This window comes from Ictidomys tridecemlineatus, chromosome 10 (genome assembly GCF_052094955.1).
Source record: "Ictidomys tridecemlineatus isolate mIctTri1 chromosome 10, mIctTri1.hap1, whole genome shotgun sequence".
NCBI lineage: Eukaryota > Metazoa > Chordata > Mammalia > Rodentia > Sciuridae > Ictidomys > Ictidomys tridecemlineatus.
The window spans coordinates 125,803,184-125,820,870 of NC_135486.1; the positions used below are offsets into that span (position 1 = coordinate 125,803,184).

General features: G+C 65.3%; 1 protein-coding gene across 1 annotated transcript in view; it reads right to left on the bottom strand.

Annotated features, from left to right (window-relative positions):
• Katnip (katanin interacting protein) overlaps nucleotides 1-17,687 on the bottom strand; it is a 139,157-nt gene that overhangs the window by 30,626 nt on the left and 90,844 nt on the right. Inside the window, exons 14-15 of the mRNA XM_078024169.1 lie at nucleotides 15,482-15,685; nucleotides 8,993-9,130 (exon numbers count right to left, since the gene is read on the bottom strand). Of these exons, the coding sequence (XP_077880295.1) occupies nucleotides 8,993-9,130; nucleotides 15,482-15,685 (342 nt within the window). The remainder of the gene's footprint in view (nucleotides 1-8,992; nucleotides 9,131-15,481; nucleotides 15,686-17,687) is intronic.

The window sequence follows — 17,687 nt, forward strand, 5'->3', positions numbered from 1 at the left end:
AGATGTGGGACCTGCAGGAAGGGGAGGCCACCGTCTTTCGTGGATGTCCACGTGGCCACCTCCAGGGCCGTGCCAGGAAGCCGTGTGGGACGGCACCTGCGACGTGGAGGAGCGGGGGCGGGTCTGGCAGGTCACGCCTCGGCCTCTTCTCGGTGACGCTCTGGGCCAGCGGTGTCTTTGGGGTGGATCTGGGGGATGTCTCTCAATCTCAAGGACCAGCCTGCGTCCTCCCTGGTGTCACCAGGCTCCAGCTGCAGGCTCTGTCCTCCTGGCCCTAGTGTCCAAGAACCCTGGGGCCCCACCTCGCCTGGCCTTCGGGGCCTGTGTGCCCGCGCCCTCTGCTGTCCCCGGTGAGGGCCTTTCCTCGTGGTTAACCGGGACACTCGCACCTTCTGACGTGCCTGGAGGCCCCTGAGTGGAGCTCTGAAGGACACTCTGGAGCTCCGCGGCTGGCACGTGGCTCTCGGGCGCCCCTTCCCACGCCCCGACGCCTTACCCTCCTTCAGCCTCACGAGAACCGCGCTGGGACGACCCTGTTCTAATACCGCGACAGGCGCGTCGTCTCTGTCTCAGTGACCTCACCAGCTCCCAGGCCCCTCCTGCCTTGGCCCGGGTGCACGTGGCCCGCTTCCCAGAACAGACCAGCTGCTCAGCCTGACGGACGCCCGCGGTTCCACCAGGACAAGACCCCAAGCCGAGCCCTGGGCTGTGACACCCAGGCACTTCTCCTGGGGACGACACCTGCCTTCAGTGCCGCCAGCCCAGCTGCTTTGGGGCAGTGCCGTGGCTAAGCCTCAGTCCCGCGTGCAGGGTGCCCGTCACGTCCAGCCCGGGCCCACGCTGAAGGCGCCCCACGCCTGGCCCATGACACCCCCTCACGACACCAGGCCCACGACATCCAACACCCGGAACACGGGCTGCCCCCCACGCTCAGCCCTGAAGCCAGCTCCAGACCTGAGGCTGGGCCTTGGGTTCCCTCCTAGGCCCACCTGACCCTGGGCTACGGGGGCGCGGAGGGCGCGGGAGGGCGCCTGTCTGGTCACCAGCCACACTGGGACTGGCTCAGGGCAGATCCTCCGGGGAGCCCCGGCCCGCCCTGCCCCCGCCCCCCTGACTCACTGCCTGAGCCACAGGAGCAGCTGTCCCCATAGGGCAGGAGGACTTCGGGGACAGGCTGGGCCATGTCTGTCCAGTGAGCCCAGCACTAGGGCTGAACCCGCCCCCCTGCAACTCTGGTTCTGCTGGGAGAAGGACTCAGTGCCTCTCTGTGTCACTTGGGAGAAAGTCCAAGGCAAACTGTCCTTCATGACATGGGCATTTTGTTTTCTTGAAAGGGGACAAAATGAGGGGACACTGTGACACTCAATAAGCACTGACAGGCCAGGCTCCGGGCAGATCATTCTGGACCCCAAGGATGATGTACAGGGGCGGGACCAGACAGATGAGGTCACACGCTGGTGGCCCTGTGGCTGACACTTGCTGGTGTGGCCCTCGGCATTTACTAACTGCAGAATGAGCCGAGGGTCCGTGAGACGGGGACTTCCACCCACTCTGCCTCGAGGGGAAACCTGGGCCACCTGCCAGCGGGGCCAGAGCTGGAGTGCCGAGTCACCGCTGCGCTCGGCCTGGCACAGCGCTCGCTCTCTCAAGGGCCCTGTGGTGGGCGCCACCTGCTGGTCATCGTGTGGCCACCAGCAGGTGTCCTGCGTTCTGGGCCTTGGTGTCCCCATCTGTGGAATGGAGCTGGTGGCTGCGGCCCCTTCTCACAGGACCTTTGGCAGAACCCACAGGCTGGCTCCGGCAGAGTGCCCGAATGCCCCCTGCAGCACACACAGGCGCAGGAGACGAGCGGCCTCACGTCCTGCCCCAGGCCGCTGCCTGGCTGTGCACACCTGCTGGCTGCGGGGCCAGCGGGGCCCAGAGCAGCACCCGCCCTCCTGGCAGAGGCTGGCACAGGAGGGGGCCCGTCTGCCCTGGGGGCGCCCACAGTTTTTTTTTTTTTTTGGTCCCAAGGATTGAACCCAAGGGCACTTACCACTGGCTACATCCTCAGCCCTTTTTATTTTTTATTTGGAGGCAGAGCCTCACTAAGTTACTTAGAGCCTCACTAAATTGCCAAATCTGGCCTCAAACCTGCAGTTCTCCTGCCTCAGCCTCCCGAGCCGCTGGGATGCCGGGTGCGCACGTCACCACTGGGGGCTAGAATTCTTGCTACGTCACCTGTGCAGGTACGGGCCAGACCCCCGAGGTCCCCCGCGCAGTTGGGGATGCTATTCAATCCAGCACTGCACGGGGCCTGCCGGGCCCTGGCCAGAGAAGGCCTCAATGGCCGCAAGTGGGGAGGTCCCAGAGCGCACTGGGACCTGGCAGCTGGGGACACATGCCCACAGGGTCCAGGGGGAAATGTCACCAGCTCTTGCAAAGCCAATTTCCAGAGGTTGTCTGGGGACTCACAGGCTGTGGAGCATGAGGCCACACAGAAGGAGCAGCAGGAGGTGCTGGCGTGGGACACCCGGGGCTCAGGACCCAGGAACACCCTAGGGCAGCTGGGGGTGGGCTGAGACGGCCAGAGGGCCCAGGGCAGGTGGGGCGGGAGGCCCAGGCGGAGCCGGGCACCGTGGGGCAGGGCTGTCCCCAGGAGGCGGCGTCCAGGCAGCCCAGGCCTGGGCAGGGGAGAGCTTGGGGCCCGGCTGGAAGGGCCAGGGAGCCAGATTCGGGGTCCAGGAGGGGAAGAGGTCACCAAGGCAGATGCACCCCAGGCCCAGGCCAACGGCACAAAGGACAGGCAGCGCGGCGTAAGGACAACGGTGCCACCGTGACAGGGACATGGGGGCACTTGCCTTCACCAGAGCCTGTGGCGTGCGGCCAGGGACCCACGTTCTCATGCAGAACCTCACGACTGGAATGAACCTCGGAGACCTCTGCTCCCGAGGGCCCTGAGCCGGAGGCCCTGCTCACCCCCTCAGCAGCCTGGCTCCGCTGACCCCGGGGCTGGCCCTGCCTGGTGAGAGGGAGCAGGGCTGGGCCTGCACAGAGCCTGGCACAGGCCCCAGGACCCTCTGACCACCAGACTGAGCCAGGAGCACATGCAGGGGGACGGAGACGAGGTCCTGGGCACGTGGGCAGGCGGGGAAGGACTAGCTGGACTGGGAAGGAGAGGTCCAGACGGAAATGGCAGGACTCTGAGGTGGCCAAGAGGGCAGGGGACGGTGCGGTGGGGGCAGGGGACGGTGCAGGTGGGGGCAGGGGACGGTGCAGGTGGGGGCAGGGGACGGTGCAGGTGGGGGCAGGCCTTGGGAGCCAGGAAGGAACCCCAGGAGGGAGGCCCGCAGCGGGTGGGCAGCAGGCCAGGTCCAGGGAGGCCAGGGAGGGTCCAGTGCACGCCCAGGGAGAAGCACAGGAAGCGTCGGGGCTGCCCGGATGAGCAGCTGAGGCCCAGGGAGGCTGAGGGCTGGGGAGGACGCACAGCTCAGCCGCGCGAGCAGCGGGCGTGAAGAAAGGAGGAAGGGCCAGGCGTGGGGCAGCGCGGGAGGCTGAGGCAGGAGGACGGGAAGTTCAACACGAGCCTCAGCAACTCAGCGAGACCCAGTTTCAAAATGAAGTCTAAGGAAGGCTGGGGTGGGGCTCCTGGTTCAACGCCGGGTTCCATCCCCAGGACCCCCCAAAAAAAGGAAGAAAAGGAGGGGGGACCTGGCTTCCTGGCCTGGGCATCGTTTTCCGGCCTCCCTGGTGATGCCCTGCGGAGCTGGCCCAGAGGTCCCACTGGCACCCACCCCCACCTCCTTGGTCCTTCTAAGGAGGCCTCAGCCCATACCGCGGCCAGGTGGCCAGCGGGGGGCTCTGGGCCTTTCTGCAGGGAGCCTGAGGTGAGCAATGGGGGTGACGTCATCAGGTGCTGCTGCTGGGGACCCGGGACGAGGCCAACCCAGAGCACACAGGGAGGCGAGGTGGAGGGAGGCAGGTTCCTGGAGGCCTCCTGGGAGCGCCTGGATGCTGCCAGACCTGAAGCCAGCCGCTCAGACTCTCTGAGAGCGAGGCCAGCAGTTCTCCGTGCGTGACCCAGTTTTACTGGGCTTTCTGCCCTTTGCTACCAGGAGCCCTGGCCGAGTCCCCAGCTCAGTCACCAGGAACTTTCATCAAGAGACGCAGCCACCACACGGGTCCTGGCCAAGGCTGGCAGAAAGCCACCCAGACACCCTGGCTCTACTGCCGCCCTGGGCCAGCACCCTGCCTCAACGGGTGGCCCTCCAGGTCAGCACCTGTGTGGCCAGCGCTCTCTTCCAGCCACCCTGCTGTGACGGCGTCAGGCCTCCCAAGCCTGGAAGAGGCCAGAGCCCTGAGGCCTCCTGACACAGCTGACCACACGAAGGTCACGGCCTCCAAGTCATTGCCACAGTGGGCCTCGGTGTGTGCGCTGACTCAAGCCAGCCAGGCGCCAAGACGATTTGAGACAGTTAGAGAATTAAGACAGAGCGGGTGGCACAAAACCACCATCGGCCTCGGGCAGCAGACGGCGGGGGTTAGTGACCGCCAGAGGCACCGCGCACAGTCCTGAGGGACATGGGATGAGGGCCGCGGCTGGCGCCACGTGTCTGGGTGGAGACAAAACAGGAGGCAGGACCTTGGTAATGGCAGAGGCTGAGGGGGGCCTGTGGTGACTGTCACACTGTCCCCTTGCACTGAGGCTGAGGGGGGCCTGTGGTGACTGTCACACTGTCCCCTTGCACTGAGGCTGAGGGGGGCCTGTGGTGACTGTCACACTGTCCCCTTGCACTGAGGCTGAGGGGGGCCTGTGGTGACTATCACACTGTCCCCTTGCACTGAGGCTGAGGGGGGCCTGTGGTCACTGTCACACTGGCCTCCAGCACTGCCTCCCGGCATGGCCTCTAGGACGGCTGCCCTCAGCCTGGCCAGAGCCTCCTCTCCAGGCTCCCCGTCCCTCCGCCCACTGGAAGCGTCAGCTTGGTGGCCTTTTAAACCCCTCAGCCAGGTCTGGTACCCGATGACCAAAGCCCTCCAGTAAGGACGCCAACCGCGGGCACCTGTGTGGAGCGCGTAGGCCAGGGATGGTGCCAGTTGCTCTGTGCGTGGTCACGGGGCAGTATCTGCCCACGCCACAGAAGGACCCCACACAGGGACGTCGGGTACTGTGACTGTGGCACGTGGACCTGGCCAGGTGGGCGGGCTCTGACGGGCACCCCTGCTCTGACCACCCCAGTTCTGCTTCTCTCCTAATAAGATCTAGACCTTCACGGGCCCCCAACCTGGGCCTGCCTCCCTGCAGCTGGCCCTCCAGCTCCCCGCCCACCATGCTCCTGCCCCCGCTGCAGCCTGTGCTGGAAGTGGCCACACACACGGTGCCTCAGGGCCTTTGCTCCTGCCAGGCGGGGCCAGGAACGCCCTCCCCAGACGCCCAAGTGGAGCCTCCTCCTCCTCAGGTCAGGGAAGGCCACCACCTGCAGAGCCCTGCCTCGCCCCCAGGCCTCCCAGCCCTGCCTCGGCCACACCAATCCCACGCGTCCCACCAGCAGGAAAGGCTGTGCGGTGGGACCCTGGCCTCTGCTCACCATCACCCGGTCCCCTGCCCCGCGTGGCGACTTAGGAAATGAAAGTTGACTAGGATCTACAGGCCGCTCTCCAGGCACACTGACCGCAGTTCGAGTTTGTGGTAGCACCTGTGCCCAGCGGCCACCGTGCTTTGAAGACATGGCACATTCCTGTCACTGCAGAAAGCCCTGGTGGGCAGTGGCCTGGACCACAGCAGGGCCCAGAAACACTCCTGCGGGAAAGGCCGTGCTGGTTCGTTCGTAAGCTGCAGCACACACACCGTCCTGAGCACAAGATATGTCCTCGGTGCGAGTCCTGCTTGCGTGCCACTGTCACCCCACTTCCTGTGATGACCAGGCTGGAGCTGGCATTTGTGTGGCGGGCTGTGGGTGCAGATGGCGATGGTGCCTGTCTGTGGCGAGGGTGGTGCCTTTGAGCAGGGGACCATAAGGCTGTTATAGAGGTAGACGAGGGACGAGGAGCTGGCGGAAGCCAATTTTGGGGTGGTGTATCCGTCTGTTTTCTGTTACTGTAACAAAATACCTGAGATTGGGTAACTTTATAAGGAAGAGAGGTCTATTCAGCTCACAGGTCTGGAGGTCGAGGGCAAGGCAGGGTCATAAGGTACCACAGCAGGAGTGTGGGTGACAGCGAGAGATCACGTCACAGAGACACAAAGTCAGAGGCCAGGGAGAGGCCTGGCTTGTTCTCTAACCACCTTCATAAGAGCTCAGAGCGACTTCAGTCCCTTCAGGGCTCAGTGTCCCCCACATCCCCTACGCCCACCTCAGCAGGCCACCCCCACAATGCTTTTCACTGCACCCAGCAGGGGACCCGGGGGCCGGGCCATGCCACACCAGACCACAGCAGACGGCAGCTGCCTCTACAGAGGGAGGCCCGGGTCCCCTCCTCCCCTCGGATGTCACCTGCAGGGGAGAAGGGTGGGGAAAACCCACAGCGCTCATGTCACCTCCCAGCGCCACCCCTGCGCCCACCTTTGGATGAGGTATGTGCAGATGGAGGCCAGCCTCTGCCTCCGCCTCCCTCCCCAGCTGTCCCCTGGCCAGCTCACTCGCGCTGTGCCACCGACCGCGGGCGAAGGGGAAGCCTACACCTGGGGCCTAACCTGCAGGGAGCTGTGTCCTGAAGCAGCCGGGGCCATCGGCTCCCCTGACCGCGTCCTCAGATTCCCCCACAGCACGTCTCACAGCCCCGGCCGCCGGCTCCCACTGCCGTCAACTCCCACGCTACCCCATCCCCACAGCCGCCGCGCTCTGGAGGAGGTTAGATCAAACCCACCTGCAGCTGCCCGGTAATGCTGGCGACAGATGGCCGCGCCTCACGTCAGGGTGCCCGCCCACCCACAGCCACGGGGCCCCATGGCGGCTGCAGACCCGCGGCTCCTGCTCTGTGAGCTGCCCACACGAGGAGGGCCGAGCGCAGGGGAAGCAGAAAGGCCGCCATGGCCTGGGGGGAGCTCATCCTCGCTGTGATCCACCACACACCCGCGCTCCTCGGCCGAGCGTGTGCCGCGGGCCACAGGGCAGGCGCGGGGGCCACAGGGCTCCCACCCACTCCAGGAGGTGCCAGCGGGCCCAGGGATGGGGCGCAGGGCCTAGGTGCTGGTGGTGGCTGCATCCGGGGCCTGCAGTCGCCCTCTGAGCGCACAGGGGCCAGTGGGCAGGGCGCAGGGGCCAGTGGGCAGGGCGCAGGGGCCAGTGGGCAGGGCGCAGGCCCGCGGAAGCTTCCCCAGTCATTCCAGCGCTGGACCTCGGTTCCTCAGATTTAAACTTCAGATGATTGTTTTAAAAAAATCAAAAAGCAGGAATCAGAGGCTCTGTGTCCCTCCTGTGGTCACACAGAGCTGGCTGGGGTCATGTCCAGCTCTGCAGAGGCCAGCTGTGGATGGGTGCTCAGGACAAGGTCACTGGGTAGACAGCCGGCTGCGGTGGGGTGGGCGGGAGAACCAGAGGACGGGAGGGAAGGACGCACTGCGCAGGAACAGGTTCCCAGCACTGCCCCTAACTTGCTGTGTGGCCTTGTGCACGTCACCTAACCTCTCTGATCCTCCTGTTCTCCCCGGGATCTCTTAAGGTCCTCTGAATGAGCAGTCACGGAGACACCTCAGGCTCTGCCCTCCAGGTGCCCACAGCCTGGCAGGGAAGGCAGGGTGACTCGGGACAGTGGGGAATGGGACACGTGGGGTGCAGTGCAAAGGGCAGGGCCTGGCACAGGGGACAGGGACTCTGCTATCACCCTCAGGGCCTGACCGTGATCCTCAGGTGAACGGGGGCCTCTGAGGGTCTGAAGCAGCAGAGAAGAGAGATGGCCCTGGGGAGGGGCCGCTGGACAGACCGCAGCGCAGGGCCCAGAGTCGGGGCCACAGGAGGCCTCGCGCCTGCACCTGGACGCCTCTGCAGCCCTCCACCAGGACCACGGGCTCCTCTTCCACCCTGCTCATGGGAGCGGCAGCCTCTGTGCGCCCCAGCCAGAACCTTCCAGAACCTGCCCCGATCCCCGTGTTCCGTTGGAGCCGCGTCGTGGTTTGAAGTCCCTGAACTCACTCCTGGCATCTTACCTCAGGAAGGCTCCGCGACACTCCGTCTCCTGCCCCCGGGCGGGTCCACCCAGCACCACTGCCCCGGCCCCTCCTCACCCGGCCACAGGCTGCTGCAGTCCCCGCCGCTCCCCAGAGTCCCTCCGATAAGACCGAGGCTGAGGACGGTCCCTGGTCACCTCACCTGACCACGGCCTCCCTGACAGAAGGTCCAAGGGCAGGAGTAGCCACTCTCGCCCCTCGGTCCCTGTCCCTCACCGGAGGGAGGACAAGATGGCAGACTGCGCCCTGCTCCCTGCCGAGTCCCGGGTCCCGTTCCCGAGGCCCTGGGCACTGGGGACAGCCCCACACTCGCTGCCCCCGGCCTCCAGAGCAGGGGAGCCAGGCCGCTGCCCTCCTCGTCAGCATCCCGACGGCTGCTGGCCTGGTGCGGGCGGGTGTGAGGGAGGACGGGAGGCCGGGCCTTAGCCAGAGGGCCCTGCAGCCTGCGGTGACCATTCAGCACGACTCCGCCCACCCGGGAGCGGGCTGGACACAGGACTCTCGGGCCGCCTCACGTCCGCTGAATTTGCGTCACTAGGTTAACACATTAGAGAATGGGCCTGGGTCTGAGGGTGCGGCTCACCTCATGCTGAGGCTGGCTGGCTGTGTGACTCGGGCAGGTTACATAACCTCTCTGTTTCTATTTTCCCAGTCTCCCCAAAGCGGCAGGGTGTGGGGGTGCCAGTGACATCACTTCTGGAAGCTGGCTCCCTGGCCCTGACGGAGGCAGGTGTGAAGGCTCTAGCAGGCTTCACAGTCGCCGACCCCTCGGACCCCAGAACCCCAGAAATCAGGTGACGACAAACCGCCACCAGGTGCCCGCGAAGAGCCCGGGCCGTTACTCACGCCGTCCTCTGTCCAGTAGTTCACCACCTTGACCTTGGCCACACGGAAGTCGGGGTGCCGTCTCGGGTTCCGGACAACAAAACGCAGCTGGAGGGGCGGGCGGAAGGGGCAGGTCCACACGGGGGGGTCCCTCTCGCTCTGGAAGGCCAGCAAGGGGGGGCTCGTGAGGCGGGTCTCTGCCTCTCCCAGGCACCCCACAGTGACCCTCAGGACCCCAGGGCTGGCGGCTCTCCAGACCTGCCCACCTGGCCTGCGCCTCCCCGGCCCGGCCTGTCCCTGCGCCTCTCCACGGGCCCGGCCTGTCCCTGCTCCTCACCACGGGGCCCGTCCTGTCCCTGCTCCTCACCACGGGCCCGTCCTGTCCCTGCTCCTCACCACGGGCCCGTCCTGTCCCTGCGCCTCACCACGGGCCCGGCCTGTCCCTGCTCCTCACCACGGCCCCCGCCTGTCCCTGCTCCTCACCACGGCCCCCGCCTGTCCCTGCGCCTCACCACGGGCCCGGCCTGTCCCTGCTCCTCACCACGGCCCCCGCCTGTCCCTGCGCCTCACCACGGCCCTGGCCTGTCCCTGCGCCTCACCACGGCCCGTCCTGTCCCTGCGCCTCACCACGGGCCCGGCCTGTCCCTGCTCCTCACCACGGGGCCCGGCCTGTCCCTGCTCCTCACCACGGGGCCCGTCCTGTCCCTGCTCCTCACCACGGGGCCCGTCCTGTCCCTGCGCCTCACCACGGGCCCGGCCTGTCCCTGCGCCTCACCGTGGGCCCCGGCCTGTCCCTGCGCCTCACCACGGGCCCGGCCTGTCCCTGCGCCTCACCGTGGGCCCCGCCTGTCCCTGTACAGAGCTGCCACCCGGCCAGGGTCTGCCCGCCAGATGGAATTTGAAATGCAGCGGGCTTTACTTAATCAGCTTAATGGCTTTGAGGAGGGCGCTGGGGAGGGACAGGCGAGGGGTAGGGACAGGCGCTGGGGAGGGACAGGCAGAGCCACCACTTGCGGCCCTGGGGCCACTGGCCAGCGGCACCTCTGGCACCTGTTGGGATGGGGACATGGCGGGGGCCTGGGGTTTTCTGTCCGCTCGGGGCAGAGGACAGGGCTCAGGTCATCTCCGCTGGCACCAACAGGACGTCAGGTCGTGGGGGCTTTGGTGGCAGATGGAGACAGTCACTCAGGGGACCTCCTCAGCTGTTGTCCCACCCTGTCTCTCTGGACGTCTACAGTCCAGGGAACAAAACCCAAAACTGCAACCAAAGGTGTCCAGGCCGGGCCTCTGCAGCTGGCCACGCCCTGCCGTCCTGGGAGAGCCAGCAGCAGGAGACAGTCCCACCGTCACCCCTCCCTGACACAGGGCTCTCCTCGGGGCGTCTGGGCTCCTTGAGTCCCCGAGCCAGCTGCCCAGGCGGCTGGCGGGCACTGCTCTGCGGCCCGGGTCAGCGCCTCTCGGCCTGCGCCACACTCTCCAGAACCTCCAGCCCTTGGCAGGGTCCTCGGCTCACGGCCAACAACAGGACAAAACGGAGACGTGACCCAGTGAGCGCAAGAGTCAGAGGTGCCTCTGACACACAGGTGTCCTCCGTCCAGCCTCGCAGGACGAAGCGCCCGCTGGGCCGGGCCGGGCCGGCAGGGGTGCGGGATGGCTCAGGAATGTGACGGAACAAACCCCATCTCCAGTTCTTAAAAAGGGGGACATTTTCGGGAGGCTGAAGCAGGAGGATCTCAAGTTCAAGGCCAGACTAGACAATCTGGGGAGGCCCTAAGCAACTCGGGGAGACCCTGTCTCTACATAAAGAAGATTTAAAAGGGCTGGGGACGGGGCTCAGTGGGCAAGCACCCCCCGGTTCTATTCTAGGTGCCAGAAAACAGACGGGGAGTTTCCCCAAGAGCCATACTCCACTTCTCTGCAGACTTGGGCTGGGTGGGAGCTCAGGCCACCGCCGGGACCCGGGCACGCCCTGGAGCCAGGACTCCGCCACAGTCCCCACCACTGCCTACTGCCCACTGCCCTCCTGTGTCCTGCGGGGCCCTCAGGCACCGGGCTGGAGTCCTGGTTTAGAGGCTGAGGGATCCAGCAGGTCCTGTCGGAGCCCCCGGCCTGCCTGACACCGCCTGGGGTCCCTCTTCCTAAGGAGCATCGCCCTGCATGGGGACCATCTCCCAGAGTCCCCATCACCAGGGACGGGCCTGCGGCTGGACAGGGCCAGGCAGGAGGATGGCTGGTCCTGGGGCCTTGTTGCCTCCAGGAGACGGAGGCCCGGGCTCCAGCTGTGGGCAGAACACAGGGACTTGTTTTGGTGACAGTGGTGCCCTTCAGGGGGAGGAGGTGGCCTTTGCTAAGGGGAGAGACGAGTTCGAGGGGCTCTGGATTATTCTGGCCAGTTCCTGGAGCTGGGCAAGAACTGTTAGTGCCCGGGCAGCCGCGGGGTCACAATCCCAAAACCCCAGGGACCACTCTAGGTCTTTCCTGGGGCCGGGGCCTGAAGTGGGTCACTGTGGTCACTTGACAGAGGAAGAGATGGCAGGCTGACCCCTGGCCCCGGGCTCACCTTCCTGTCAGTGGGCGGAGAGCGGGAGGGCCCAGAGGAGCCTTGGCCTTCAGAGTCCAAGAGCATCCACCCGGGGCAGCCCTGGGCCGCCAGCAAGGGGCCTCTGCGTGTCCTGTCCATGGGGGGAGGCGCGAGCTGGGGTAAGAAAGTGGGCGGCCCGAGGATCAGGCCACTTCCTGAAACCCCACAGCTCTGGGCCGCCAATGTCCCACCTCCAGGCTTAGGCCCAAAAGGGACCCGAGGAGGGAAACGCAGGCCACGCGGGGACACGGGAGGGCGAGGGCGGTGGACGGGCCCCTGTACCTGCCCACCAAGGGCCGTGTCCCTGCTGGGCGCAGGACGAGAGGAAGGGGACCGACGAGTCTCAGGATCTGCCAGCACGGGAGCCACACGCTTCCCAGGACAGAAACGCGCAGGGACGCTGGGCGGGAAACAAGCCAGTCCCAGTTTGTGGGAGGCCTTGGGTCTGACTTAGTCTCCCCCCCACTAGGGACTGAACCCAGGGCCTTGCACACGTGCCCCACCACTGAGCACACCCCCGACCCTTCTGATTTTGAGAGAGGGTCTTGCTAAATTGTTGAGGCTGGCCTCGAATTTGTGATCCTCCTGTCTCAGCCTCCCAAATTGCTGGGAGTACAGGTGTGTGCCATCCAGCCCAAACTCACAATTTAAAAGTGTACAATTCAGGTGTGTTTTTTTTTTTTTTAAAGCATATTCACAAGGTTGTGCAACCATCACCACCATCTTTTCCCAGCACATTTTCAGCACTAGAAAAAGAAAATCTGTCCCCATTAGGAGTCACTTTCCACTCTGGCCTCTCCAGTCCCTGGCGATCACTCACGGCTTTCTGTCTTTATGGATTTGCCTGTTGTGGCCACTTCGTGTAAGTAGAATCACACGTGGCCTCCACGTCTGGATTCTTTCGCTTGGTGAGCAGGCAAGGCTCAGCCACATTACAGCCTGTGTTAACATTCCACTCCTTTTATGGCTGCATAATATTCCACTGTAGTGACAAACCATGTTTCACCATCTGTCCATCGGTCGATGTTGGTTTGGGTTGTTTCTATATTTTGGCTATTATGAACAATTCCACTAATTAACATTCATGTTCAAGTTTTTTAAATGAATACGTTCATTTAAAATATTTTTTGCCAGATGCAGTGGTGCACACCTGTAATCCCAGCGGCTCAGGAGGCTCAGGCAGGAGGATCACAAGTTCAAAGCCAGCCTCAGCAACTTAGTGAAGCCGTAAGCAACCCAGAAAGGCCCTTCTCTAAATAGAATATTTTAAAGGCAGGGGACGTGGCTCAGTGGTTAAGCGACCCTGGGTTCAATCCCTGGGTTAAAAGACCACAAAACTCTTTATTTGGAAATAAACACAGACTCATAGGACATCTGCGTATTTGAAGGCTCTGGGTGGTGGGCCTGGGACCTGGGTGGACAGGGATGCCATTGACTGAGCACAGGAACAGTGGGGGGGACAAGACGGGGGACATGTGCGGAGGAACTGGAACTTAGGTTCTGATCTCCGAGTCTGAGGCCGAACGGCTGCCCCGAGGAGCTGCCCGCGGGTGGGGGACGTCCATGCTGGGCACTCAGCGGGGCCAGGCTGGGGCACAGATCTGGAGTCACCCTGAAGCCGTGGGTCAGGTGTGGCCAGGGAGAGGTGAGGCGCAGAGGGAGGGCCCCAGGGCTGCAGCACGCCCGGCCCCTCCGCCCCCAGACTCTGCCGCGCCTGGGCAGGTGCCCCCTCCCCGGGGCTCCTCACGGTACCCGGGGGCCACTGTCAGGCTCGGGGGGGGTCACCAGGCTGTGGTGGCACACGCCAGTGAGACACGTTCCTGATGGCCCAGGCCTGGCAGGCCTCCAGCTCCGGGGCCAGCAGGAAGGACCAGCCCCCACAGCGGGTCCAGAGGCCAGCAGTCAGGCGGGCTCAGCTGCCCGTGTCCCAGCCTCGGTGACCCCGACAGATAACCCAGACCTATCGAGGCCACAGACCAGCGTGCCCTCGGCCACCACATGGCAAAGCCCACCGCCTCTGGGGACAGAGGGGCAGGACAGCGAGGGCCAGGACTGGTCCCATCAAGCCCAGCCGTGGGGCTCATGGCCTGGGTGCAGTCTGGGCCAGCTGCAGGCTTCCAGGGCCCGCTGCCTGCTGCCCAGGGGCGTGGGGACGGGGCGTGGGGACCGGCCAGGGCTGCTCCAGGCCCAGCAGCTGCACCCTCCCTGCTGCTGGTCTGGAGGGGCTCGGAGGCTCGACCCCCACCCCCCGCAGCTGTGCCCAGCTACGCACAGCTGTCCACCTGTCCCAGGGTCCCCCCGCCCTGCAGGCATCTGGCTGGAGCTGAGCCCAAGCACCTGCCTCTGGCCTGGGCAGTCCCTGGTGTCCCTCTGGGTCTTGGACACCTCCGCAGAGCGACCTGGGGACAAGCTAACCAGCCCACCCAGCCACCCTCCCCAGCACCCCTTTGTGACTATGTGTCCCCCCCAGGCCAGGCTGGAGACACAGGACCGCTCTACCCAGAGGCCGAGGCAGGACAGTCTCCCCGGGGACACCAGGACTCCCAGCAAGCCCTCCAGTCTGGGCACCTCTCTAGCTGAACCTCGTTTGCTGACCAGACCCCGTGCTCAGCATCTCAGATACCGTGGGGGCCCTGGCATGACCAGGAGGGCGTCCCTCTGGCCTTGGCACTCACAAGACGTGAAATGAACTTGCTTTTAAGTATTGGCCTAGGGCTGGGGCTGGGGCTGTGGCCAGGCCTGCCGAGCCCTCGTCGGTGCCGGGTTCCGCCCTCAGCACCACAAAACACAGATACTGGCCACCCACCACGGAAAGTGAACGCTGAGAAATAATAATCAGGGGAGGGGGACTCTCGTTCACGGAGGGAATTTACACCCGTCCCCTCCCCACCCAGCCCCCGCCCACGGGGAACTCTGTGTCTCAGGACTCCCCCGGACACCATCACAAGGGACGCTGAGGGACGGGAGGGACAGCGGGGGACGACGTGGCTGCCGTCCAGCTCAGCTCAGGTCCCTCCGCCCTCTGTCCATCCCGCCGTGCTGCCCGGGCTGCCCCCACCTCCCAGGCTCATGCCATCCTGTGCCTCTCCTCCGAGGCGCTGGGACTGTAGCGAGGGCCACTGTGTTGGCTCTCGATCTCGTGTCCAGCGTGGAAGTGACAGGACGGGAAAGGCCAGTGCTCAAACCACAGCTCTCCAAGGGACAGGAGGGCGCTGAGCGTCGGGTGTGAGTCAGTGCGCACCCTAGGACTGGGGGCAGGACCAGGGGGCGGGGTGCCCCAGGACAGGGGGTAGGACCTAGGGGCGGGGCACCCCAGGACAGGGGGCAGGACCTGGGGGCGGGGCACCCCAGGACAGGGGGCAGGACCTGGGGCACCCCAGGACAGGGGACAGGACCTGGGGGTGGGGCACCCCAGGACAGGGGGCAGGACCTGGGGGTGGGGCACCCCAGGACAGGGGGCAGGACCTAGGGGCGGGGCACCCCAGGACTGGGGGCAGGACCTGGGGGTGGGGCACCCCAGGACAGGGGGCAGGACTGGGGGACTGGGAGGCAGGACCTGGGGTATGGGGTACCTCAGGACTAAGGGCAGGCCCTGGGGGCAGGCCCTGGGGGGCGGGTCTGCAGCAGGTGGGCCTGGTGGGCTCCCCCCCTGCGCCGTCTGCCCGGGCCCGTCCAGGCCCCTCTCTAAGCCGCAGCTCCTCGTCTGCGACATCAGGACACTAATGACCCCCAGGCCCTGAGCTTGGTGGAGACTGGGGACACAGGAGGAGGATGAGAGCGCTCAGTGTCTCCCAGGAAACCGGGGCAGGGTGGGCGGGGCCAGGAGGCGCCGCAGGCCCCAGGCCACGCCTCCCCCCTCGGCCCAGTCCCAAGGGCAGAGGAAACCCCAAACCCACAGCCGGGCGCCGGCCCCGGTGGCGTCCACTTACGGCTAAGTTCCTGTTGACCAGACTGCCCAGATCCCCCGGGGAGCCGGAGCTCTGGACGGCCACGTCGTGAGGGGACACGTAGAGCTTTGTGTTGCTCACGTCGAAGAACTCGACCTCCGTGAGGCCCACCCGGGACACGCTGCCCCAGGTGGACAGGATCTCCATGGTCACGCAGACGGCATCGCCCATGTCCCTGGCGCCATCCTCCAGTTGTCCTTCAGGAAGAGAAAGAGAACACCAAGGGCTCGGGCCATCTGCCCCTCGGGAGGCCTGGGCTGGGACACTGCCCTCAGGGGCTCGGTTCCCGTCTTCACCGCGAGGACAGCACCCCGGGGCAGGGCTGGGCTGAGGGTCAGCGGCAGAGCGCTGGCCTCCCACGTGCGAGGCCCCGGGTTGGATCCTCAGCGCCACGTAACAGTAAATAAATAAAATAAAGGTCTGCGTCCCTCTACGACTAAAATAATGACGATGGCGGTCTGCGACCCCCACTGTTAGGCAGGGGACGTGAACTGGATTTGCACGGCATTTGAAATGCAGGGACAGGGCCAGGCTGTGGCTCAGTGGTCCAGCACTTGCCTAGCACATGTGCGTCCCCAGGTTCCATGCCCAACAGGGCCCCAACTAAAACAGCAAAATCAAAGATGATGACTGTGTTCCCCACGCTTGGTGAGCACCGTGTTTAAGGTTTGCCAATAAGTAGAAATGTTCTGAAACCATCCCTGTCGGCCGGGCACAGGGGACCAGGCCTGTGATTCCAGTGACTCGGGAGGCTGAGGCAGGAGGACTGCAGGTCAAGGCCAGCCTCCGCCACTTAGTGAGGCCCTCAGCCAATAAGCAAAACTCAGTCTCCTGATCAAGAGCAGGAAGGACTGGGAATGGAGGTCAGTGATGGGATCCCCGCTCCTGGTTGAGTCCAAAGGCCACTCGTCTGCCCCAGGCACGTCTCCCCGTCCCTAGGCAGGCTCGCCGGATCTCAGAAGGACACTCTGCTTGGAGAAAGGGGCGGAATTAAACCAAAATGGGGCCGTGGGGGTGGGCCCAGCCCAGTGTGACTGCTGTCCTCATAAGGGGAGGGATCTGGCCGGGTCACATTGCGGTGACCATGAGGACAGTGAGAAGGGGCCAGCTGCACCCATCGAGCGAAGCCCTGTCCACTCCATGACCTTGGACCTGTGGCCTCCGGAAACGCGAGAAAATCAGCTACTGTGGAAGCCACCGCGTCCGTGCCTTGCCCTGGTGGCCCGGGCGGGCGGCTCAGTGAGCAGCCCCTCGAGGCCCAGGTGGCCAGGAGAGCGGGGCCCACAGGAGGCTGAGCAGGACACCACGGCACGGGCCCCGGCCCCCCTTCCCTCACACTGTCCCCCGGGACTCCGAGGCCGCTCTCCCGGGCAGGCTGAGGGCCGCCATCTGCGTGAGCACCACCCACAGCGGGCAGCCGGGGGCTCTCCTGGCCCTGGGGCTGACTGCAGCGCTGGTGGCCTGGGATCAGTCATCGTAAAATGGCGCTGTCCCTGTGCACGCGTGCCCTCTGTTAATTGGCACCGAGTCTTTCTCGGCCCCGCGAGCAGGAGGCAGCCAGGGACCGGCGGCTGCCCCCCACCTGTGTTTTTAATTAATAGGCAGCGAGACGTGCTAGGGCTCCCGGCGTGGGCTTGGCCGCTGAGCGCCACGTGGCAGGAATGGGAAAGCAGATGGGGACGGGGGAAGGTCAGCTCGAGCTCCCAGGGGACAAGGCCGTCTGGGTCAGCTCGGCGGTCAGCCACAGCGCTCCTCAGCCTCCTTCCCCCTGCCTGGGCCCGGGGCCTGGGCTTGCAGGGTGGCCCAGCTGAGGGCTGGCTGACTGGGGACTGGCAGGGCATGAGCCTGGAGCCGTCCAGGGCCCTGTGAGCGGTCTGGGAGCTGCTGGTGGCAGAGAGCGGGGCCAGATGGAAGGACGGCTGCCCGCAGAGGGGCCGTCTAGAAGGTGCCACCCCCGAGCTGGGCTTCTGAGCGAGGCTGCGGGGGGTCTGTTAATTAGGAGGTGTCACCACCCGTCAGTCTGGCACCTGGGCCTTCTGTTGTCTGATGCAGGATCCCTTCTGGGGGAGCCGCAGGGACAGCAGCCGGGAAGCGCTGGCCCCTGCCGTCCGCTGCCCTCTCGCGAGAGCCCCCTCCTGGGGGCCCAGAGGACACACTGATTTCTCCCTCGTAGGAACAAGTCATCCCC